This window comes from Chelonia mydas, chromosome 10 (genome assembly GCF_015237465.2).
Source record: "Chelonia mydas isolate rCheMyd1 chromosome 10, rCheMyd1.pri.v2, whole genome shotgun sequence".
Classification (NCBI taxonomy): Eukaryota; Metazoa; Chordata; order Testudines; family Cheloniidae; genus Chelonia; species Chelonia mydas.
Window position 1 is genome coordinate 29425329 of NC_051250.2, and position 17459 is coordinate 29442787.

Consider the following 17459-nt stretch of genomic DNA (forward strand, 5'->3'; position numbering starts at 1 on the left):
TTGTGTTAGGTGACAGGTTTGTCTCTCCTGCCAGGAGTCCCATGCACTCAGCTGTGACAGATGCTGTTATGTGGAATCCAGATATCGCTCACTGTGTGGAGATATTATGATGTGAGGCCACAAGCACTGGCCTGTGATGTAGATACCATGACATGGGATCCCAGAAACAGATAAAGTCATGTAGGAATGCAGGCAGCAGGCCATGAATGTGTGACATGAGAACATGGGCGCTGTGCAAAAAGACACAGAGCCATGCAGGGATGAAGGTGCCAGGCCATGACTTGTGACATGGGAATATGGAAGCCATGCCACAAGAACACAGAGCCACGCAGGGATGCAGGCACCAGGCCATCAAGTATGACATGTCAACACTAGTATACAGTCATGCAGGAATACACGTGTAATGGCAACAGACCCCAGTCGTCGACGGGCGGGATTCTGGAGCTTAGTGTATGAGCCTCTACCGCATGAGCTAAAAGCCAGCTGGCTGTTATTGAGTCTGCTCTACAGCCTTAGCTCTCTCTCTCTCTCATCTTGGTGCCACTAGATGGGACAGAACACCACACTGAGATGATGTGTGGGTTATATACTTCCCCTAGCTGAGGAAGCACGTCCTGAGGTTCAAAGACTTCCCAGTTGAAATCCAGGACGAACCCCCACTTGGAACACCGACAGACCCTGGTCGTCAGTAGGCGAGATCAAACACCACTAGATGGGACAGAAGACCACACCCAGGAGGTGTGTGGGTTACACAGGCACCAGGCCGCCATGTGTGACATGGGAACAGGAGGACATAGAGCCTCGCAGGGATGCAGGTGCCACACTGGGATATGTGACATGGGAACAAGACACAGAGCCACGCAGGGATCCAGGCCCCAGGCATCATGCATGACATGGGAATAGGAGGACACAGAGCCATGCAGGGATGCAGGTGCCAGGCATTATGTGTGACATGGGAACACGAGGACAGAGCCACGCAGGGATGCAGGCTCCAGGCGTCACACAGGAATATAAGGACACAGAGCCATGCAGGGACGCAGGCTCCAGGCATCACACGTGACAGGGGAACATGAAGACACAGAGCCACACAGGGACGCAGGCTCCAGGCGTCACGCGTGATATGGGAACACAAGGACACAGAGCCAAGCAGGGATGCAGGCTCCAGGGGTCAAGCGTGACATGGGAACATGAGGACACAGAGCCAAGCAGGGACGCAGGCTCCAGGTGTCAAGCGTGACATGGGAACACGAGGACACAGAGCCAAGCAGAGACGCAGGCTCCAGGCGTCACACAGGAACACAAGGACACAGAGCCATGCAGGGACGCAGGCTCCAGGCGTCACGCGTGATATGGGAACACGAAGACACAGAGCCACACAGGGACGGAGGCTCCAGGCATCACGCGTGATATGGGAACACAAGGACACAGAGCCAAGCAGGGACGCAGGCTCCAGGCACCACACGTGACATGGAAATACAAGGACACAGAGCCACACAGGGATGCAGACTCTAGGCATCACACATGATATGGGAACACAAGGACAGAGAGCCATGCAGGGATGCAGGTGCCAGGCCTGACATGGGAACACGAGGACACAGAGCCACGCAGGGACGCAGAAGCCAGGCCTGACATGGGAACAGGAGGACACAGAGCCACGCAGGGACGCAGGCGCCAGGCCTGACATGGGAACAGGAGGACACAGAGCCACGCAGGGACGCAGGCGCCAGGCCTGACATGGGAACAGGAGGACACAGAGCCACGCAGGGACGCAGGCGCCAGGCCTGACATGGGAACAGGAGGACACAGAGCCACGCAGGGACGCAGGCGCCAGGCGTGACATGGGAACAGGAGGACACAGAGCCACGCAGGGACGCAGGCGCCAGGCGTGACATGGGAACAGGAGGACACAGAGCCACGCAGGGACGCAGGCGCCAGGCCTGACATGGGAACAGGAGGACACAGAGCCACGCAGGGAAGCAGGCGCCAGGCCTGACATGGGAACAGGAGGACACAGAGCCACGCAGGGACGCAGGCGCCAGGCGTGACATGGGAACAGGAGGACACAGAGCCACGCAGGGAAGCAGGCACCAGGCCTGACATGGGAACAGGAGGACACAGAGCCATGCAGGGACGCAGGCGCCAGGTGTGACATGGGAACAGGAGGACACAGAGCCACGCAGGGATGCGGGTGACATGGGAACACGAGGACACAGAGCCACGCAGGGAAGCAGGCGCCAGGCCTGACATGGGAACAGGAGGACACAGAGCCACGCAGGGATGCGGGTGACATGGGAACACGAGGACACAGAGCCACGCAGGGACGCAGGCGCCAGGCCTGACATGGGAACAGGAGGACACAGAGCCACGCAGGGACGCAGGCGCCAGGCGTGACATGGGAACAGGAGGACACAGAGCCACGCAGGGACGCAGGCGCCAGGCCTGACATGGGAACAGGAGGACACAGAGCCACGCAGGGACGCAGGCGCCAGGCCTGACATGGGAACAGGAGGACACAGAGCCACGCAGGGACGCAGGCGCCAGGCCTGACATGGGAACACCCGCACCCTGCAATGGGGACATAGAGCCAGGCTCCAGGCCGCGCCTTGGGGACACCCACGCCCCAGGGATCTGGTGAAACTGGCCCCATCGTCCCCAAGGCGGGGCGGGGGCGGGGCGGCGACTGGTGCCACCCGCGCCTGGTCCGAGGCCTGGGCCGCAGCGGAGCCCGTGTCGCTCCCCGCCCCCGCAGGACGGGAGCGGGGGGTGTGTCTGCCCGGCAAGAGGCGATCACTCGAGGCCGGGGACGCGGCCTGCCCTTAGGGGACGGCGGGACCCGGCTGAGCCGGGCTAGCGAGCGATGGATCCCGCGGCGGAGGAAGCCCGGCACCTGGGGCTCCGCTTCCAGCGCGGCTTCCTGGCCGGCAGGCGGCTCGGCGCCTTCCCCTGGGCGGTGAGTAGGAGCCGGGCGCCCCGGCACCAGCCCGCGACCCGGGAGTGCATGGGGAGAGGCCGCGGGGAGGGGCTGCCTGGGGCGGGTCCATGTGAGGCGCAGCCGGCTGGTCCAGGGCTACCAGTCCTGGCCCCAGGAGCCGCCCGGTGCCTGGGCCGGGTGATCCGGGGCCCAGAGGTGCTGCCGCACCCCCTGACTTGAAGTGGTGTCCATCGTATACAGGCTTTACAGGTTGGTTCAATAGCTCTCAGCTCCCCCACTCTACACGCTCTTCCAGCGCCCCTCTGTGGGGCTGCCCAGTCCTGGCCCCCAGCCGCAGCCTCCCCCTTCTCTGACTCCTCTTACTGCGTTCGCCCGTGAAGAGTGCAGTGCTGGAGCGAGCCCGGCTAGCCGGAGCCCTGCTTGCCAGCTGTGCAAACACCTTAGCCCCCCGCTCTGCCAAGCCACCGCTGGCCTGCCGTGCCACTGGTACCCGCCTGCGAGACAATCATACAGTCTCAGGGCTGGAAGGTCATCTAGTCCAACCGCCTGCTCAAAGCAGGACCAACCCCCACCAAATCACGATGTTCTGGAAATGGGCTGCCCCCTGATGGACCTGCTGCTCCCACCTGGTTTATTGCTACTGTTGGGAAAAGAAAATGAAATGATGTAAAAATTCTCATTTCAATCAGCAAAATAAGCTCCTTTCTCGTACTTGAGGTGAAGCTGGTGGGCTGTGATTTTGAGACCTGTCATCTTTGAAAAGTGATCCTGGTTTCAAAATCAGAAACAGTTCTTTGAGTAGGGGCACTAAAATGGCTTTTATAATGGGGCTGCTGAAAACCATTGAACAAAAGCCCTTTAGGTGCATTCAGTTGCTATTATTACTGCAAGCTGGCCCTCCTGGTTGCTGTGCTCTGTGGGGTTGTTTTTTAGAGTTGGGAAATAGCCATACAAAAGTTAGGGTTTTTTAAGGTGTGCTGGTGTCACTAGTCCCAGCTCTTGTCCTAGCAGAGAGGAAGGATGGTCCAGGGATTAGGACACTACTCAAGAATTTGGGAGACCTGGGTTCAATTCCCTGCTTTTCCACAGACTTCTTGTGTGATCTTAGTCAAATCACTGGGAGTCTCAGTGGTGATAGTAGTGCCCTACCTCCTAGAGGTGTTACAAGCATAAATACATTAAAGATTCTGAGGTGCTCATAAGTACCTAAAATAAATTGGTGTGCATATCTCTGAGTTGAGGATTTTTTTCTAGTAATTTAGTGTTCTGAATGAGTTGATCATGAGACACTGCACAACTGTCATCAACATCAACAGCTTTTCTCTTCACTGCAAACACTGTTGATCACACTGAGCACTCATTGCATTGGACTGTTTGTACCTGGAAAAAGCCGACCAAACTCTGCTCACTATAGAAGTATATCTTAAGCAAATGTTATATGGGTATTTAAAAAAGAAAAATACCGATTAAATTAAAAATGGAAAGAACCTGAAAGAAGTGCCTGGCACACCTGGATGTCATAGGAAAAACTAGAACTGTACCAGTGAAACCAAGATATATGGTCACTGTGTTTTTGCAGCTTGCTTGGACAGTCTGCCTATTCTTCCTCTTTTCAGCTTTGCTTTTATAGCATCTGAGGAATCTGCACCACAGAAAGGCCTGGGATTGTGGAACAGAATTCTGTTGGATTCATGAGTGAAACAGCTCTGATTTCATTCCATAGAGGGCAGTGACATGCACACACTAGCCAACTCAATAGCCTTATTTTACTTTTTTAAACCTAGGGTATGTCTTCATTACCCGCCGAATTGGTGGGCAGCAATTGATCCAGCAGGGATCGATTTATCGTGTCTAGTCTAGACGCGATAAATCGACCTCCCCCTCCCCCCAACACTCTCCTGTCGACTCCTGTACTCCAGCGCCGCGAGAGGCGCAGACGGAGTCGACGGGGGAGCAGCAGCAGTTGACTCACCGCGGTGAAGACACCACGGTAAGTCGATCTAAGTATGTCGACTTCAGCTATGTTATTCATGTAGCTGAAGTTGCATAACTTAGATCGATCATCCCCCTCCCCCCCAGTGTAGACCAGGGCAGAGAGAGAGAGAGAGAGTGCGTGTGTGTGTGTCCCCTCTTTGATCCCGTGGAGTTCTCCATAGGCTTATAAACAGTCAGATTTAAAAATTGTATTAAAGCTAATGTTAAAAAATTATATAGTACACAGGTTAGGAAAAGAGTGTCTGTACATCTGGGTATAGTTCATAGATTATCCACAAATACAAAGTTTATTTTAAAAGTCACAAGATACATATCCGCATAATCAGCAATAACCCAAATGTAGATGAATATATTTAACAATACATTTTAGATATTAGCATCCAAGTATTCGGGTACATCACTCATGAAAAGTTGTACAGAGAGTTGGTTGTGGAAAGCAAAATATATCAACGAGTGAAGATTGTCCCTCAGTAGTTGAGAATTTAGGGTAGGTTGTCCATTAGAAAATACAATCCATCAAAGAAGTATTTCAGTTACTTTCCGATTTCACTTTTCATTGGCACTCCAACTCATCTCTCCTGGTATTGCCGATGTCCGGTGATGTGTTCTATGTAGATGTTCCTCGACCACCTGATGGCATCCAACACCATGAGTTGCCGCATCAGCTGAGCATAGCGCTGACTAATTCTGCATTCTCTCAACACTCGCTCGTTACTGGGGTCCCATCCACCCCGGGCTCCGACGATCAGCGCGTGTGTCTGAATCTGGTAACACTTAGCTCTCAAGCTTTCGGCCAGAGGGGTGTATTTTACTACTGTGATTAAGAACCATCTACACCAGAAGTACATACTTAGGCAGACAGCTACTAAATTGTGTTACACAAAATTCTTCAGTCTCTAAACTTTCTTTTGTATGTGAGAGAGTACTGGCAAAATAAGCTTCTGTTTTTGATTGGCTCAATCACTTATGATAACATGTTTAAACTTATGTCCTGGACGTTTGTGAATTTAGCCTAATTTCAATGGTTGGTCCTTTTAGTATAGCTATTTTGGAATTCTTCACATTTATATTTTCAACCTGTTTAAATACTGACAGAAACATGTGCAAACTACTCCTTTTCAGCACTGATTGAGTCAACATTACGAACAACCAAATGTTTCTAACTTTAAGATGATTAAGTAATGTTCAGAGACCTGTTATCAGGTGTCATCCATGGCTCACCATTATAGTTTTCATGAAATTTAAGCCAAATTGTTGACCCTAGTTTTTTTCATTTAATAGTTCCCATTATTTGTGGCTAAAGCACAACAGCCAGACAGATTCAGAATAGTCATGTTTGTTGCAGGCAGTAATACACTATTTTAGTGAACAATTTATTCACTTTCCATGATTATTCACCAGACCAACAAAACACTCAGAAAGTAAGTATTAGGCAATTTCTCGGGAAAATTATATATAAATGTAGCCTTCACCTTTGAACACTGTGGACACAATTTGATCTGAAATATGCTTACAATTAACTTTGCAGGGTCACTTACTGGGAATAGTAATAATTACAAGATGTCTGACAGTAAATATGCATCTAAAATTTGACTTGGGTCTCACCATTAACTATAAGGTATACAATCTAGAATATCCCCATATTTACAGATTTTTAAAGTTTATCTAGTACACAGCAGAATTCAGAGGATATGGGCCCCATCATAGCTGAATAGTCTGATTTGTCAGAAAGTATTTAAGAAATATGCTACTGAGACCCAGAGATCTAAATCAACCCTTAGTTCACTGTGACAGACCTAAAGATGGGTTTGCTCCTGAACTCTGTGAGTAGGGGGGCTTAGATGACTCTAAGAGTTTGCAGTGTGAGGCCATCATTAAGGCTAAAGATTCTTCCAACAAATCCTAGGAGCTGCCACATCAGATATTGACATTTGAAGTGAAAAGTTGTCAGGGCACTTTCATAGTCTCCTTACTTTTATTTTGTAGATGACAGAAAAAAGGTAAATTAAGTACAGTATCCTCACAGAAGGGCACAAAACATAGGATTCATGTTGTTCTGCCATCTATGATCAGAATGAAGAGACAAGAAAAATCCAGATGTGTCTTAAGAATTTGCCTTTCCATTTCTGTTATTTGACATAGAGAAGGAGGAGATGCAAACCTTGGGACCTGTTCAGCACATGCATCGGCCAGATGATCAACCAATGTAAATCAGTTTTAACTCTATTGATTTCAGTGTAGCTAGTTTATACCAGGCAACAATCTGGCCCCATATACCTCAGTAGTGACTCCAAATATTAAAACTAAAGATTGTTGACTGCAGTGATTCTGCAACAAAATCCCTCAATTTACAAGCTAATTCCACAGTACAAATAACGCTCATTTGGAGGATTTTTTTTCTTTCCTAAAATGGCTGTGCTTCATGGTCTAATTCATCTGTTCATAGCATCTGGTATTAGAGCAAAGCTAATTTCAGAAAATCAATTCACCATAGAATATTTGCAGTGTGTTCAGAATGGTGCGTTGGCAGCTCCTGTTATGAGTTTATTAGTATAGAATAAAGAATGCCTGAGTTTAGCAGACAGTGGGTGTCACCACTCATTCCTCTTGAACCCTCTGTGTTTCAGTTGCAATGTGCTGTAGTGTCACTTTTCAGACATCAGCCTCTATATACATGGACGCTTTTGCAGTAAAGTAAGTTTTTTCTCAGAACAGTTTCCCTGTAGGAGGATTTGCAGTTTACAGACCGCAGTGTTTTGAAACAATTCAGGACATCTGTTTACTTCACTATCTAGTGAGTTTTACTACTGTTGATTTCACCATTTATACGTTCCTCTGTGAACCATTTTCTCAGCATTTCAACCACTAATGAAGGGCCAAATACCCACTTGCCTTATTTACACAAATGATCCCATGGACTTCAGTGGAACTAGTCATCTGAGTAAGGTGAGCAGGTTTGGCTAGAAATGGATCAATGAAAAAAGGCTGAAGAAATATAACTGGCCACTGAGGTTATATTGAAACAGCACTCTTGGTTATAAGATTTCTGTTCAAGACAATTAATGCAATAAATCTATGTGGGGGAGATAGTGTCTAGCAACAGGCAGATTTTGTTCTTACTTCGATGCCAAGATTTCCAATGAGAGATACTCAGCTCTCCTCTTGGAGAAGGGAAGATTTAATATTTCTCACCTCATTGGAGTCATTTGTACATTAGTGTGGGAGGGCTGACTGATCAGTCATCTGGTCTTCACCTTTGTTTTTTACTTTCCTCATTCAATTAATAATAATTATGTATTTGTATTGCAGTAGCAGCTATATACATTATAGATTATGTTAATATTATGGCTTACAGAAGGCTCTTTATTACTTCTTTATTTCCTACCATCTGGGTGTGATATATTTATTTTTAATCACAAAGCAAGTAACATACTCTGTTAAAGGAGTTTTCACCAGTTTGTGGTGTTCAAACGTAATAATGGAATAGCATCCTGGAATATTTCTCAACTTTTTTCCCCTCCTTTTGTGTAGGAACTTGAAAAAAAATTAAAGAGTTCATCAGATGCCTTGCTACTACTGGATATTTTGCAGAAGGTAAAACATGTTATTTTAATATAGTCAGATTTCAATACATATCATAGAGCAGACTAGAACTATTCTAAAGATAGGATGCCACCTAGTGCAATGAAAACCATTGCATTGTATTCTTTTAAAATTGTATTTAAAAAACAGTAAGGGAGTCAGATCTAATACTAATCTCTGTGTTTACCTATAGAATAGCAGATTTTCTTTTATTCATGTTATGTAACTGTCCTTCATAGACAAGGGAGTTGGAACACAAGAAAGGCATGTTTTTATTTATTTTGAAATTTGAGAAATGGTTAGAGACTGTAGTGTTCATGCAAAGTGTCAAACACTGAATTTCCCTATTGATTCATAGAGGCAATACAGTGAGAGGTGCAGCAGTATAAACTTCCCAGAATACTCCGCCAGTGTGCTTTAACCTTGACGTGAGGAGCCATCTCTAAGGATAAGAGGGTTAATTCACTCTCCATTCCCATTCAGTCCTTTGCTGCGTCTGAGGCTACAATAAGAATGCCGGCTAGTACCAGTTTAGGGGCGTGGGATGGGTTGTGATGTGAATTCTGTTCAGTAGGTCTTGGGCTGAGACCATTGTCTCCTTTCCCATGAGTAGGGTCCTACCAAATTCACGGTCCATTTTAGTCAATTTCACAGTCATAGGATTTTTAAAATAGTAACTTTCATGATTTCAGCTATTTAAATCTGAAATTTCACAGTGTTGTAATTGTAGGGGTCCGGGGGTGGGGGGTTGCAAGATTATTATAGGGGGCTTGCAGTACTGCTGCCTTTACTTCTGTGTTGCTCCTGCTGGTGGCTCTGCCTTCAGAGCTGGGCAGCTGGAGAGCGGCGGCTGCTGGCTGGGAGCCAGGCTCTGAAGGCAGAGCCTCCGCCAGCAGCAGCGCAGAAGTAAGGAGTAGGGATGTAAATAGCATTTTAAAAAATAACCATTTAAACTATTAAAATTGTATCAGCGAAGGTTTAACTGTTAATGAGTTCACAACATAGGTGCAGGAACTAGGGATGTGGGGGATGCTGCAGCATTTCCACATTTTACCCAGGGTCCCAGCTGCCGGCTCCGCACCCGTGAGTTGGCCCCCTGGGGGTCCCAGGGCTCCAGCCCCGCACCTGCCCCCACCTGTGGCCCCAGCCTCATCCCTCTTACTGTTTACTGAATACATTATTGGTAAGACTAATGCTTATCAGTTAACCGGTAACATTTTACATCCCTAGTAAAGATGGCATGGTATGGTATTGCCACCCTTACTTCTGCACTGCTGCTGGCAGGGAGCTGCCTTCAGAGCTGGGCACCTGGCCAACAGCCACCCCCTCTGGCCGCCCTGCTCCGAAAGCATCACAGAAGTAAGGGTGGCAATATCACAACCCCCCTAAGCTAACCTTCTGACCACCCCCCTGCAATTCCCTTTTGGGTCAGGACTCCCAATTTGAGAAATGCTGGGCTCTCCCATGAAATCTGTATAGTATAGGGTAAAAGCACACAAAAGACCAGATTTCACGGTCCGTGATGTGTTTTTCATGGCCGTGAATTTGGGAGGGCCCTACTCATGAGTGATAAACAGTTGTGATATCTTCTAGCACTGGCTGGATCTGAACTGGCAATCTGGAAGTGAAAGGCTGTTCATCTCTCTCCCAAATCTGTGAGATTGCTAGTCTCCCACAGTCGCCTTTTAATTTAAATTGGAACATACAAAAAGGCAGTAATTGCTTTCAGTGGGCTTGTGCCCTCTGATCAGTTGCATTAAAACAGTTACAACTCTGTCTTATTTTTTTAAATATCAAGTATTGGGCTTTTAGAGCTGGTGGAAAGTTTTCAAAATAGCAATTAATTTTCAATACAAAAAAATCAAGAAAAAGCTCTAACTTCAATTTTTCTTACAGGTCTGTTTGTGACATATATTGTCTATTGACTGATAGTGTGTCTTCGTGTGTATGGAAATAGGGTACTACATCCTCACATGTGGTACAAATACTGGGAACACGAAGCTACTCCCATTTCCTGTCTATCACATGTGATTGCAGTTCACTCCCTACTTGCTTCATAAAGGATAGAATATCAAGTACTTCTCCACAGTCTTTAGTATCAAATTCTTGTCATATTGTCACAGTGAACACCTCCTTCTGAACAAAAGTGTGTTCCCAACTGTGGAGCACAATGGGCCTCAAGTCCTATGTATTGATCGCCTTCCACATGTGGAACCCTGACTGAGATGCCCACATGTAGGGAGAACACAGCTTTGGAGTCAGGGTCCATCATGCCTAGCTAAGTGCAGAATTCAGCCTAGGCCACTTATATAAAGGGAACTGTAACTATTAAGAGTAAATTAAGGGACCTAATTCACCTTAACCTATTTGTTGGGGCTAATTGAAGAGCTGAAGTGACCTAACTTGCCAACTTTTCATTTGCTGGAGGACCAGTGTGACTAACACTTTCTCAGTGAACATTGCCTTGATTCAAAACAAAGGGTAGACATGTGTGGGGAGAGTCTCTTTCCTGAGTCCAGCATGGAGCTAGAGTGAGTATATGTACACAAGCTGGGAATGGCTCCCAGCTCCAAGTGTAGATGGAGCAGTCCTGTTTATTTATTTATAGGGATGGGGCCTGGAAGAAAAATGAGAAGAAAGAGCCACTCAGACTCATTTTCCTTTCAGTTTTACTGTTTATTTTTGGGGGGCAAAGTAGAGGATGTGTGGCTCCCTCACATCTGTGACCAGCTGGGGGTACCTGAATTCACTGCAGGAATGTACATGGAATTTGTTTTTCCAGTTGAGTATCAAATAGCTTAGCTGCAAATTGAAATCACCCAGCATTCCCAAGGCACAAAGTGAACCGAGCAAATTGGTAGCTATCTTTTCCTCCCCTGTTCCTTCAGTGCCTCTAATAAAATCCTCACCTGGTAGCTGGTTGGTCTGCAGGTGTTGTTTTATCATTTCAGACTATTCTTCACCCCCTATGCCTGAAATATCCCCCTTCCTTGAAGTACAGAAGATGCTTCATATCTGAACTCATTAAAAAGGTAGTCTTGGGATTATATATTGCTTGGCACTCTTTTTCCATTCAACCTGTTATTAAAAGTAACTTGAAAATATGTTTTTTGCACTATTGGCCCAGGCTCGGCCGATCATTTGTTATAACAAAAATTAGCATTAAATGCATATGTTATGGTTAAAGATGGAATAAATGGTATTTGACTATGTGTTCATTGCCTGTGTTTCATTAATAATATCTGGAGATCTGAAGTTCTTCACTGATCTCTCCTCTCTTTCCCACAGCATGAGTCCGTAGCAACCGAACCCCTGGATGAATTGTATGATGTACTAGCAGATATTTTAAATAAAGAAGAATCTACCAACTGTTATAAAAGCTACTTACTGGTAAAAGCTAATATCATCTTCATTGTTATATGTCCTTTTTTATCGTTTAAACTGAGCCATAATTGGTTTAAAAATAAAACCCAGAAACCCTAAGTGTAAAATACTTCTTACCTTCTCCCAGACGCTAATGTTGATTTAAAATTGTGAAATGTGGTGGCCGTGCCAATGCATCTTTCTTTCCCTGCGTGTGTCTTCTAGCCCACAGGAGACTCTGTTACACTTTCTGAGACGGTGGCAATAATCTCACAGGGAACCACAGGACTAGTCACGTGGGATGCTGCTCTTTATCTTGCTGAATGGGCAATAGAGAATTCTGCCATTTTCAATAACAGGTAATGGAGCGCTAGTTACATGAAATCACAGCTAGAAAACTGGCGGAACAGAGTTAACTTAAATGTTTTCATTCATATTATAAATGAGTTACATGACAGTAGTTTGACATTATACTATATATGCCCCTAATATAACTAAGAACTGTAACAATGCATATTTTTAAAATCCTAGACAAAAACTCCAACTCAGGTATCCATAACCCTCAGGGGAGAGGGGGGGAGTATTAATTTCCCTTGTCCAAAACACTTTTAAATCATAAGATACTTGGCAGTCCAAGGAGGTATAACTAGGAGGATAGTATGAAATGTAACAAGATAACATTTTAGTCTGGATATATGCATAATATACCGCAGGGCACAGTCCTGTATTGGTCCCCAGGAGATGTTAATTTTATTTATATTTTCACTCTCTAATTGCTATTATTATAATTGAATCCTAATTATTTTTCATTCCTGATACTTATTTGAAGCAAAGACTGGAATCTGGATAGTTTATTCAAGAATCACTGAAATCATTTACAGTTAGTTTCGCTCTTAGGTGCATATATTTCTATTGGTTTTGATTCCGTAACTGAATCTTGTTAGATCCATGTGTAAATACTGATTTTAATCCATTAACCTTCAGGACTGTCTTGGAATTAGGAAGTGGGATTGGCCTCACAGGAATTGCAATCTGTAAAACCTGTAATCCTAAGGCATATGTGTTTAGTGACTACCATCACTGTGTTCTTGAGCAACTGAGAGAAAACATCCATTTAAATGGCTTTGTTCTGGAGTCTGAAACTGAGAATCACACCAAAATGCAATCCCAAAGCCAGAGGGCAGAAGTGATGGATTTACAAGGACCAAAAATAACAGTTGCAGAACTTGACTGGGATTCTGTTGCAGAGGAACAACTTTCAGAGCTTCAAGCTGATGTTGTCATTGCAGCAGGTACAGTACATTTCTGATCGCATCTCACTGTGATGAAATAACAATAGAAATGCAAAAATAATAATTACTGAACTTTATTCAGTCAAGATGACTGGTCAGTCAACTGCAAATTCTGAAATGTGAGGGGTGTAATTCTGCCTTATTTTACCATCCTGTCTTCATCTCAATATTCAGTGGTTGTTTACTGATCCTTGAAAAGCAATTTATTTCTCTTTTGTCACTTCTTCTGTTTTAAAATTGGAGGTGAATTCCACGTTTCCAGAGCACCGCTGGCTGGCACTCTCAGCAAGGATAGTGCATATTAAAGAAATTTTACTTTTACAGCACTTGCTCATCTGATAATGTTAAGGAGTTTAATAGTAAATCTAATAATACTAAGTCTAACAATACCAGGGGCTTGTCTAGACAAAGTGTGTGGCAAGCGGGGGTGTAAATCTACAGCATGCACTTACTGTGTCCCTACTACCACACACTAAAAGTTCCCAAGTGAGCTTTGATGTACCCCGGTTTCAAAGTCAAATACAGTGAAGTGAACTACAGAACTTTTAATGTGTGGTAGCAAAGTCCACATGGCTAGAGGGCAGCACACTCTGTGCAATGTAGAGTCACATGTCACCTTGCCACACACCAACTGTTCTTCTAGACAAGCTCCAGAACTGCACAGATGTAGCTGGAGGCAGAATTTCAGCCCATTTTTTGGGTGTGTGTGAACTAAGCAAGCTGCTTAAGAGTTCAGGTGAGGTGCTGAAAGGTGTGTGAGGACTGATACAATGTATCACGTGTAGACCATTAGCCATAAAAAGATGTTTATTCCATAAAAGTAATGATCATAGATATCTAATCCATTACACAGGGCTCTGAAAACGGCCTAACTTGAGCTCATAAAAACAAGGAAATTTAAAGTTTAGGATAAAGTGTTATGCTCGGTATGTCTAGATAGCACAGTGCATATTTTTATTAGGTTAAATCCAGTGTGACTGATCTCTTTGACCATCGGCCCATACACAGGTCTTGGCTTTTGGGTGCCCTAGTTGTACATCACAGGGATTACACTGAAATGACCAACTCCTGAACATCAGGGCTCATAACTGAAAGACCAGTAGAAAATTGCAGAATCAGAATGTTAATTTGTGAGATTGACACTTGTGATACTTCAAGGGGCAGTTTTTACATTGTTTCATCAGGGTTTCCACCCTTAGAAATTATTCCAGAGTCAACCAACTGTAATTTAACTCCTGCCCTTTGCAATGAGGTGTTGCAATGTGAGCTGCTTTCAATTCAGTTGCAACCTGAGAAGGCCAAATCTGTAAAATCCACATGTGCAGACCATTTTCCCCCTTCACCAGCACGGTAGTAAGGGTTAAATATAAAGATCCCGTTGCAGGATCAGGACCTAATTTTCTTTTTACTTATTTGTGCACCAGCTTCACTGAAGGGCAATTCAGTAAAGTGGAGAGGACTGTTTAAAAAAACACTTTTTAAAAATCCTTTGATAGTTGGAATCTGGAGTGAAACTCTTCACCCACCAGCATTAAAGCAATCTTTAAAACAGGTTGTGACAGTCCATCCGTACCAGCACTCTCTCTCGCCTCAGGTACGCACACTTGCAGGCCCCACCAGCCACCACAGCAGTTCTTTCAACCCAATGCCACTCCAGTCAAGGCTCTTCTATCGGTTCACGGGCTTATCACCTCACCCCGCCCAAACGTCAACAGAAAGTCCATGAGGAATAACATGAAACAGCCTCATGTGATTCCTTTTCACCCATTGTTTGTTCCAGCCTTTCCGCAGACTTCTACTCTTCTTCTCCCTGAAGGGAGGACACTAGCTCTTTGATAGGCCCAGGGCCTTTGCTTCCTGGCATCTTCTTATCAAAATAAACCTTTAATAGTCTTTGCCATCCAACACGAACTCCTAAAAGCTCAGCCGTGCCAGAACCCCTTCTCCAGACAGGTCTATCTCTAGTGCCAAGGAGAACTAGCCAAATCCTGCTTGTTTTATATTATCTTCTCAGGCCAGGTCTACACTACAGACCTAGGTCAGTATAACTACATCGCTCAAGGGTGTGAAAAATCCACACCCCTGAGCAACGTAGTTATACCAACCCACTCCCCCCTGTAGACAGTGCTATGTCAACAGGAAAGCTTCTGCTGTCAACATAACTACTGCCTTTCAGGAAGGTGGATTAACTACGCTGTTGGGAGACGCTTTCCCATTGGCATAGGAGTGTCTTCACTGATGAGCTACAGAAATGCAGCTGCACCAGTGCAGCGTTTTAAGTATAGGCCTACCCTCAGTCTCCACCCCAGCTGAGTGTAATAAATGACTCGTCAGTCACAGGTACATTCCCTCTGGTCTACATGGGCTCCCTAGTCATAGGGGCTGGTCCTGGTTCCCTTTTTAAAGGGCCATGTTCCCATAATACAGGTCAAATTCTCATCTTAAATTACTTGACCATGCCTCCATTTAATCCTTTTATTTTGTATTTTTAGTCTGCTTTTTGTTTTGTTTATAAATATACAAACCCTTTCCTTTTTATGTAGATGTGGTGTATGATCCCCAGATAACTTTATCCCTTATCGGTGTCCTGCAGCAACTTTCCATTTCCAAAACTGCTGGAAAACCACCTGAGATCTACATTGCCTTCACAGTTCGTAATCCAGACACTTATCACCTCTTCCAGACTGAACTCGGTAAGAGTTATGCTGTATATATGCCATGATAGGTTTGGACTTCTTCCCAGTTACTTAATCTTGTTACAGAGCTGAAGACAGCAATCTTTGATGGTGGGCATTGCTTTAGTTAAGGTTCCAATACACCAGCTGAATCCTGTGGGGTCTGAATAGGAGCAACGGTCTGCCCCCCATAGAGCTGATTTCAGGAATGGGGCCTCTTTTTACTGTGTCCTAATGAGACTAATATTTGCTACATTGCCTCCTCAAAATGAATTGCAAGCTTGGTGACCGCTAGCCAAGCAGATAATGAGGGTTAATAACAGTAAATAATCATCTGTGCTCTAATGTTGTACAGGTAACATTCCAGCTGAAGCCTAAAACTGAGGCTTTGACCATATAGACAGGATCAGATACAATTAAACTGTGGGCGGGGGGAGGGAGATGTTTGGGATTTCCCTCACAGCATCCTCAAAATCTAGACTTCTACAAAATACAAGCTGGATGTGTGGTCCTTCAGAAGTGGGTAATTAATAAAATGATGCTGAATATATGGCACAAGCATATAATAGACATCTCTTTAAAATTACTTACCGTGAATATTTGTGTCTCTTGCTTTCACCGCCTACTAATGATCCATTATTACAAGATTTGGCACACGGTAGTATGTATGTTTTGTATTTTACTAAGCAGAAGAGTGATTTTTTTATTTCTGTTTCTCTCTCCAGATAAAGTTGGGATCGGATGGCAGGTTCTTCCTACTCACACAAAGAACCTTTTCCTATATGACCTGCATTCAAACATAACTCTTCTAAAATTACTTGTGTAGACTTTGTAAATCCAATATTACTACTAGACATTTTGACAGACTAAGCATAAGATCTGTCATGATCATGCCAATGACCTTGAATTCTGGACATGTACTTGAGTGGCAGACTCAGAAAGCAAGTTTAAGCTTTGTACATTGTCAGTGTGTTTTAGGCCCCAATGCTGCAATTGATAGTGGGTGCGTGGACAGCCTCACCTGTGTGTAGGCCTGCTGCCTCCAGTGTGGTTCCTTGGGAGTCCATAGGTTGTCAGTTGCAGGAATGGGGCCTCATTCAGACTGAGATTTTACTCTTCCAGAGGGCACAAGGAAGTAAACTGTAGTGTTTCTATGGTGTTGTGATATGCACACATTGGAAATAAGTTTTGTGACACCAAAAATAATGACTCTCTTCCCAGCATGGTGAAATAGAGTAATGAACAATTTTATATATTAAAGAATAATTTATATTTGCTATTGTTTTTGAGCCATGATCTGTTCATTCAGACTTTCTGCAGTGCTTGTCGTCCTGTCACAACTCGAATAATAGAATAGCTACAATAAATGCATTGCTGTTTATACAGTGCCATAGGTTTGCCTGGTTTGAAATATAAGTCAGGGCGTCAGATTCTGATGGAAATCAGAACTAGCTCCTATTTTACACTGGTGGACATGTGATCAGAATCTAGCCCTGGGGCTCAGTCCTGTGCGGCATGGTGTTCTCTTGGGAAACACGGAGCAGCATCAGCTCTCACTGAAGTTGATGAGTTTTAGGCTGTTCAGCAACTTGGAGCTTCAAGCCACATATTAGACATAAC

The 17459-nt window shown here is 45.0% G+C and overlaps 1 protein-coding gene across 4 annotated transcripts; it reads left to right on the forward strand.

Moving 5' to 3' along the window:
- The first annotated feature begins 2693 nt into the window (after positions 1-2693).
- On the forward strand, positions 2694-17227 carry EEF2KMT (eukaryotic elongation factor 2 lysine methyltransferase). Of its 4 annotated transcripts, none has more exons than XM_037911176.2 (8): positions 2694-2950; positions 8459-8521; positions 11461-11541; positions 11798-11899; positions 12098-12231; positions 12857-13164; positions 15708-15857; positions 16565-17227. In XM_037911176.2, the coding sequence occupies exons 1-8, from the start codon at positions 2858-2860 to the stop codon at positions 16663-16665; spliced, it is 1032 nt and encodes a 343-aa protein (XP_037767104.1). In that variant the 5' UTR covers positions 2694-2857; the 3' UTR covers positions 16666-17227. The 4 variants fall into 4 exon arrangements, 3 of the variants coding, with proteins under 3 accessions (XP_037767104.1, XP_037767103.1, XP_037767105.1); XR_005227127.2 differs by lacking the exon at positions 2694-2950 and adding an exon at positions 4959-5694 and having other exon boundaries at positions 15758-15857; positions 16565-16705; XM_037911175.2 differs by lacking the exon at positions 2694-2950 and adding an exon at positions 4967-5694.
- The last annotated feature ends 232 nt before the right edge of the window (positions 17228-17459 follow it).

Coding starts and splice junctions, on each gene's coding strand:
- EEF2KMT (XM_037911175.2), top strand. CDS start 5,518: ATGTCCGGTGATGTGTTCTATGTAGATGTTCCTCGACCACCTGATGGC. Junction 11,542..11,797: donor TATCTGAACTCATTAAAAAG/GTAGTCTTGGGA, acceptor TCTTTCCCACAG/CATGAGTCCGTAGCAACCGA. Junction 15,858..16,564: donor CCTCTTCCAGACTGAACTCG/GTAAGAGTTATG, acceptor TTCTCTCTCCAG/ATAAAGTTGGGATCGGATGG.